Source organism: Oncorhynchus tshawytscha, linkage group LG10 (genome assembly GCF_018296145.1).
Source record: "Oncorhynchus tshawytscha isolate Ot180627B linkage group LG10, Otsh_v2.0, whole genome shotgun sequence".
Lineage (NCBI taxonomy): Eukaryota > Metazoa > Chordata > Actinopteri > Salmoniformes > Salmonidae > Oncorhynchus > Oncorhynchus tshawytscha.
Window position 1 is genome coordinate 8,842,682 of NC_056438.1, and position 7,500 is coordinate 8,850,181.

The window sequence follows — 7,500 nt, forward strand, 5'->3', positions numbered from 1 at the left end:
GTCAGGGAGGAGGAAGAGGTCAGGGAGGAGGAGGAAGAGGTCAGGGAGGAGGAAGGAGGAAGAGGTGAGGGAGGAGGAAGAGGTGAGGGAGGAGGAGGAAGAGGTCAGGGAGGAGGAGGGTGAAGAGGTGAGGGAGGAGGAGGAAGATGTCAGGGAGGAGGAGGAAGAGGTGAGGGAGGAGGAAGAGGTGAGGGAGGAGGAGGGAAGAGGTGAGGGAGGAGGAGGAGGTCAGGGAGGAGGAGGAAGAGGTCAGGGAGGAGGAGGAAGAGGTCAGGGAGGAGGTCAGGGAAGGGGAGGAAGATGTGAGGGAGGAGGAGGAAGAGGTGACATCTTCCTCCTCCTCCCTCACATCTTCCTCCCCTTCCCTGACCTCCTCCCTGACCTCCTCCTCCTCCCTGACATCCTCCTCCTCCCTGACATCTTCCTCCTCCTCATCCCTGCAGACAGACACACACAAATAAGTGAGCAAGTCAGTCATCTGCAGTCACAGCGTCGAGTCTTACCTCGTTGTTGATCGATATCCATTGAATTGTGTTCATTTTCTGTTGTAGAAAGACTTATAAAAAGGGAGAAAGTGTCAAACATATGAAGAGATAGACAGTCATAAAACAATGTCAATTTGACCTCCTGAGTGGCGCAGCGGTCTAAGGCACTGCATCGTAGTTCTTGAGGCGTCACTACAGACCCGGGTTTGATCCCAGACTGTGTCGCAACCGGGAGTCCCATAAGGCGGCGCACAATTGGCCCAACGTCATCTGGGTTTAGGGGAGGGTTTGGCCCAACGTCATCTGGGTTAGGGGAGGGTTTGGCCCAGTGTCATCTGGGTTAGGGGAGGGTTTGGCCCAACGTCATCTGGGTTAGGGGAGGGTTTGGCCCAACATCATCTGGGTTAGGGGAGGGTTTGACCCAACGTCATCTGGGTTAGGGGAGGGTTTGGCCCAACGTCATCTGGGTTAGGGGAGGGTTTGGCCCAACGTCATCTGGGTTAGGGGGTTTGGCCCAGTGTCATCTGGGTTAGGGGAGGGTTTGGCCCAAGGTCATCTGGGTTAGGGGACAGTTTGGCCAAACGTCATCTGGGTTAGGGGAGGGTTTGGCCCAACGTCATCTGGGTTAGGGAGGGGTTTGGCCCAACGTCATCTGGGTTAGGGGGGTTTGGCCCAACGTCATCTGGGTTAGGGGGGTTTTGGCCCAACGTCATCTGGGTTAGGGGGTTTGGCCCAGTGTCATCTGGGTTAGGGGAGGGTTTGGCCCAAGGTCATCTGGGTTAGGGGACAGTTTGGCCAAACGTAATCTGGGTTAGGGGAGGGTTTGGCCCAACGTCATCTGGGTTAGGGGGTTTGGCCCAACGTCATCTGGGTTAGGGAGGGTTTGGCCCAATGTCATCTGGGCTAGGGGGGGTTTGGCCCAACGTCATCTGGGTTAGGGGGTTTGGCCCAACGTCATCTGGGTTAGGGGAGGGTTTGGCCCAACATCATCTGGGTTAGGGGAGGGTTTGACCCAACGTCATCTGGGTTAGGGGAGGGTTTGGCCCAACGTCATCTGGGTTAGGGGGGTTTGGCCCAACATCATCTGGGTTAGGGGGTTTGGCCCAGTGTCATCTGGGTTAGGGGGGGTTTTGCCCAAGGTCATCTGGGTTAGGGGACAGTTTGGCCAAACGTCATCTGGGTTAGGGAGGGTTTGGCCCAACGTCATCTGGGTTAGGGAGGGTTTGGCCCAACGTCATCTGGGTTAGGGGGTTTGGCCCAACGTCATCTGGGTTAGGGGGTTTGGCCCAACGTCATCTGGGTTAGGGGGTTTGGCCCAGTGTCATCTGGGTTAGGGAGGGTTTGGCCCAAGGTCATCTGGGTTAGGGGACAGTTTGGCCAAACGTAATCTGGGTTAGGGAGGGTTTGGCCCAACGTCATCTGGGTTAGGGGGTTTGGCCCAACGTCATCTGGGTTAGGGGAGGGTTTGGCCCAACGTCATCTGGGCTAGGGAGGGTTTGGCCCAACGTCATCTGGGTTAGGGGGTTTGGCCCAACGTCATCTGGGTTAGGGGGTTTGGCCCAACGTCATCTGGGTTAGGGGGTTTTGGCCCAACGTCATCTGGGTTAGGGGGTTTGGCCCAACGTCATCTGGGTTAGGGGAGGGTTTGGCCCAACGTCATCTGGGTTAGGGGGTTGGCCCAACGTCATCTGGGTTAGGGGGTTTGGCCCAACGTCATCTGGGTTAGGGGGGTTTGGCCCAACGTCATCTGGGTTAGGGGAGGGTTTGGCCCAACGTCATCTGGGTTAGGGGGTTTGGCCCAATGTCATCTGGGTTAGGGGGTTTGGCCCAACGTCATCTGGGTTAGGGGGTTTGGCCCAACGTCATCTGGGTTAGGGGGTTTGGCCCAACGTCATCTGGGTTAGGGGGTTTGGCCCAACGTCATCTGGGTTAGGGGAGGTTTGGCCCAACGTCATCTGGGTTAGGGGGGTTTGGCCCAACGTCATCTGGGTTAGGGGGTTTGGCCCAACGTCATCTGGGTTAGGGGGGTTTGGCCTTGTCATCTGGGTTAGGGGAGGGTTTGGCCCAACGTCATCTGGGTTAGGGGGTGGGGTTTGGCCCAATGTCATCTGGGTTAGGGGGTTTGGCCCAACGTCATCTGGGTTAGGGGGTTTGGCCCAACGTCATCTGGGTTAGGGGGTTTGGCCCTCCGTCATCTGGGTTAGGGGAGGGTCTTTACTTGGCTGATCAGCGACTCTGTGGCCCGCCAGTTGAAAGGTGTTTCCCCCGACACATTGGTGCAGCTGGTTGGCAGGTCATGCTTCGGAGGATGCATGACTCGACCGTCGCCTCTCCCGAGCCCGTTGGGGATGAGACAAGATCAAAATCACGAAACTGGTGAGAAAAATGGAGCTGAAAATTACAATAAAGAAACATGTGACTGTTGATAAAGGGTCTTCTTTTCCCCTCCTGTCTCCTCCCCTCTCCTGTCTCCTCCCCTCTCCCCTTCCTCTTGTCTCCTCCCCTCTCCTCTTGTCTCCTCCCCTCTCCTCTTGTCTCCTCCCCTCTCCTGTCTCCTCTCTTCTCCCCTTCCTCTTGTCTCCTCCCTCTCCTCTTGTCTCCTCCCCCTCCCTCTCTCCCTTCCTCTTGTCTCCTCCCCTCTCCTGTCTCCTCCCCTCTCCTGTCTCCTCCCCTCTCCTGTCTCCTCCCCTCCCCCTTCCTCCTGTCTCCTCCCCTCTCCTGTCTCCTCCCCCCCCCCTTCCTCTTGTCTCCTCCCCTCTCCTGTCTCCTCCCCTCCCCCTTCCTCCTGTCTCCTCCCCTCTCCTGTCTCCTCCCCTCTCCCCTTCCTCTTGTCGCCTCCCCTCTCCTCTTCCTCTTGTCTCCTCCCTCTCTTCTTCCTCTTGTCTCCTCCCCTCTCCCCTTCATCTTGTCTCCTCCCCTCTCCCCTTCCTCTTGTCTCCTCCCCTCTCCTGTCTCCTCCCCTCTCCTGTCTCCTCCCCTCCCCCCCCTCCTGTCTCCTCCCCTCTCCTGTCTCCTCCCCCCCCCCTTCCTCTTGTCTCCTCCCCTCTCGTCTCCTCCCCTCCCCCTTCCTCCTGTCTCCTCCCTCTCCTGTCTCCTCCCTCCCCCCTTCCTCTTGTCTCCTCCCCTCTCCCCTTCCTCTTGTCTCCTCCCTCTCCTCTTGTCTCCTCCCCTCTCCCCTTCCTCTTGTCTCCTCCCCTCTCCTCTTCCTCTTGTCTCCTCCCCTCTCCCCTTCCTCTTGTCTCCTCCCCTCTCCTCTTCCTCTTGTCTCCTCCCTCTCCTCTTCCTCTCGTCTCCTCCCCTCTCCCCTTCCTCTTGTCTCCTCCCTCTCCTCTTGTCTCCTCCCCTCTCCCATTCCTCTTGTCTCCTCCCCTCTCCTCTTCCTCTTGTCTCCTCCCCTCTCCCCTTCCTCTTGTCTCCTCCCCTCTTCCTCTTGTCCTCTTGTCTCCTCCCTCTCCTCTTCCTCTCGTCTCCTCCCCTCTCCCCTTCCTCTTGTCTCCTCCCTCTCCTCTTGTCTCCTCCCCTCTCCCATTCCTCTTGTCTCCTCCCCTCTCCTGTCTCCTCCCCTCTCCCCTTCCTCTTGTCTCCTCCCCTCTCCCCTTTCTCTTGTCTCCTCCCCTCTCCTGTCTCCTCTCTTCTCCCCTTCCTCTTGTCTCCTCCCCTCTCCCATTCCTCTTGTCTCCTCCCCTCTCCCCTTCCTCTTGTCTCCTCCCCTCTCCCCTTCCTCTTGTCTCCTCCCCTCTCCCATTCCTCTTGTCTCCTCCCCTCTCCTGTCTCCTCTCTTCTCCCCTTCCTCTTGTCTCCTCCCTCCCCTCTCCTCTTGTCTCCTCTCTTCTCCCCTTCCTCTTGTCTCCTCCCCTCTCCCCTTCCTCTTGTCTCCTCCCCTCTCCCCTTCCTCTTGTCTCCTCCCCTCTCCCCTTCCTCTTGTCTCCTCCCCTTGTCTCTCCTCTTGTCTCCTCCCCTCTCCCCTTCCTCTTGTCTCCTCCCCTCTCCCCTTCCTCTTGTCTCCTCCCCTCTCTCCCCTTCCTCTTGTCTCCTCCCCTCTCCTGTCTCCTCTCTTCTCCCCTTCCTCTTGTCTCCTCCCTCTCCTCTTGTCTCCTCTCTTCTCCCCTCTCTTCTCCCCTTCCTCTTGTCTCCTCCCTCTCCTCTTGTCTCCTCCCCTCTCCCATTCCTCTTGTCTCCTCCCCTCTCCTGTCTCCTCTCTTCTCCCCTTCCTCTTGTCTCCTCCCTCTCCTCTTGTCTCCTCCCCTCTCCTGTCTCCTCTCTTCTCCCCTTCCTCTTGTCTCCTCTCCCCTTCCTCTTGTCTCCTCCCCCTTCATCTTGTCTCCTCCCTCTCCTCTTGTCTCCTCCCCTCTCCCCTTCCTCTTGTCTCCTCCCCTCTCCTGTCTCCTCTCTTCTCCCCTTCCTCTTGTCTCCTCCCCTCTCCTCGTCTCCTCCCCTCTCCTGTCTCCTCTCGTCTCCTCCCTCTCCTGTCTCCCCTCTCTTCTCCCCTTCCTCTTGTCTCCTCTCCCCTTCCTCTTGTCTCCTCCCCTCTCCCCTTCCTCTTGTCTCCTCCCCTCTCCCCTTCCTCTTGTCTCCTCCCCTCTCCTGTCTCCTCTCTTCTCCCCTTCCTCTTGTCTCCTCCCCTCTCCCATTCCTCTTGTCTCCTCCCCTCTCCCCTTCCTCTTGTCTCCTCCCCTCTCCCCTTCCTCTTGTCTCCTCCCCTCTCCCATTCCTCTTGTCTCCTCCCCCCTCTCCTGTCTCCTCCCCTCTCCCCTTCCTCTTGTCTCCTCCCCTCTCCTCTTGTCTCCTCCCCTCTCCCCTTCCTCTTGTCTCCTCCCCTCTCCCCTTCCTCTTGTCTCCTCCCCTCTCCCCTTCCTCTTGTCTCCTCCCCTCTCCTGTCTCCTCTCTTCTCCCCTTCCTCTTGTCTCCTCCCTCTCCTCTTGTCTCCTCTCTTCTCCCCTTCCTCTTGTCTCCTCCCTCTCCTCTTGTCTCCTCCCCTCTCCCATTCCTCTTGTCTCCTCCCCTCTCCTGTCTCCTCTCTTCTCCCCTTCCTCTTGTCTCCTCCCTCTCCTCTTGTCTCCTCCCCTCTCCTGTCTCCTCTCTTCTCCCCTTCCTCTTGTCTCCTCTCCCCTTCCTCTTGTCTCCTCCCCCCTTCATCTTGTCTCCTCCCTCTCCTCTTGTCTCCTCCCCTCTCCCCTTCCTCTTGTCTCCTCCCCTCTCCTGTCTCCTCTCTTCTCCCCTTCCTCTTGTCTCCTCCCTCTCCTCGTCTCCTCCCCTCTCCTGTCTCCTCTCGTCTCCTCCCCTCTCCTGTCTCCCCTCTTCTCCCCTTCCTCTTGTCTCCTCTCCCCTTCCTCTTGTCTCCTCCCCCTTCCTCTTGTCTCCTCTCCTCTTGTCTCCTCCCCCTTCCTCTTGTCTCCTCCCCTCTCCTGTCTCCTCTCTTCTACCCTTCTTCTTGCCTCCTCCCCTCTCCTCTTGTCTCCTCCCCTCTCCCCTTCCTCTCCTCGTCCCCTTTTCTCTTTTCCTTTTGTCTCCTCTCCTCTTTCCTTTCTCCCCTTGTCTCCTCTCCTCCTCCCTTTATCTCCTCCCCTATCCTCCTCTGCGTCCATTTCCATCCCATAGTGGACGCCTTACTGTATCCCAGGGAAACAGTTGCCAGGTGACCTTTTGACAGACGCTAGTAACACTTTCCTGGTTGCTTTCCAGGAAGCAGGTACAGCCGGGTCGGCCGGCGGACAGGAAGTTGAGAAGAGACCCAAGGGCTGTACTTCCTGTTTCACAAAAACAATAACAGAGAGAACAGACACACACAGAGTACACACACACAAAGAGTACACACACACACACACAGAGAGTACACACACATACAGAGAGTACACACTCACACAGACAGAGTACACACACACACACACACAGAGAGAGTACACACACACACAGAGAGAGTACACACACATACAGAGAGTACACACTCACACAGACAGAGTACACACACATACAGAGAGTACACACACACAGAGAGAGTACACACACACACAGAGAGAGTACACTCACACAGACAGAGTACACACACACAGAGAGTACACACACACACACAGAGAGAGAGTACACTCACACAGACAGAGTACACACACACACAGAGAGTACACACACACACACAGACAGAGTACACACACACAGAGAGAGTACACACACACAGAGACAGAGTACACACACACAGAGAGAGTACACACACACACAGACAGAGTACACACACACAGAGAGAGTACACACACACACAGACAGAGTACACACACACACAGAGAGAGTACACTCACACAGACAGAGTACAGACACACACACACACACACACAGAGAGAGTACACACACATACAGAGAGTACACACTCACACAGACAGAGTACACACACACACACACACAGAGAGAGTACACACACATGCAGAGAGAGTACACACACATACAGAGAGTACACACACACACAGAGAGAGTACACACTCACACAGACAGAGTACACACACACACAGACAGAGTACACACACACACAGACAGAGTACACACACACACAGACAGAGTACACACACACACACACACAGACAGAGTACACACACACACATACAGACAGAGTACACACACACACAGACAGAGTACACACACACACACACAGACAGAGTACACACACACACACACAGACAGAGTACACACACACACAGACAGAGTACACACACACACAGACAGAGTACACACACACACACACAGACAGAGTACACACACACACACAGACAGAGTACACACACACACAGACAGAGTACACACACACACACAGACAGAGTACACACACACACACACACAGACAGAGTACACACACACACAGACAGAGTACACACACACACAGACAGAGTACACACACACACACACACAGACAGAGTACACACACACACACACACACAGACAGAGTACACACACACACACACACAGACAGAGTACACACACACACACACACACAGACAGAGTACACACACACACACACACAGACAGAGTACAC

At 56.3% G+C, this 7,500-nt stretch overlaps 1 protein-coding gene across 1 annotated transcript in view; it reads left to right on the top strand.

Annotated features, from left to right (window-relative positions):
* Positions 1–272, top strand: part of LOC121847594 (golgin subfamily A member 6-like protein 22) — a gene marked incomplete at its 3' end in the record, with an annotated part of 971 nt that extends 699 nt beyond the window's left edge. Inside the window, 3 exon segments of the mRNA XM_042329449.1 lie at positions 1–18; positions 59–187; positions 225–272. The exon segment at positions 1–18 is cut by the window's left edge and continues 105 nt beyond it. Of these exon segments, the coding sequence (XP_042185383.1) occupies positions 1–18; positions 59–187; positions 225–272 (195 nt within the window).
* Between the last annotated feature and the right edge of the window lie 7,228 nt (positions 273–7,500).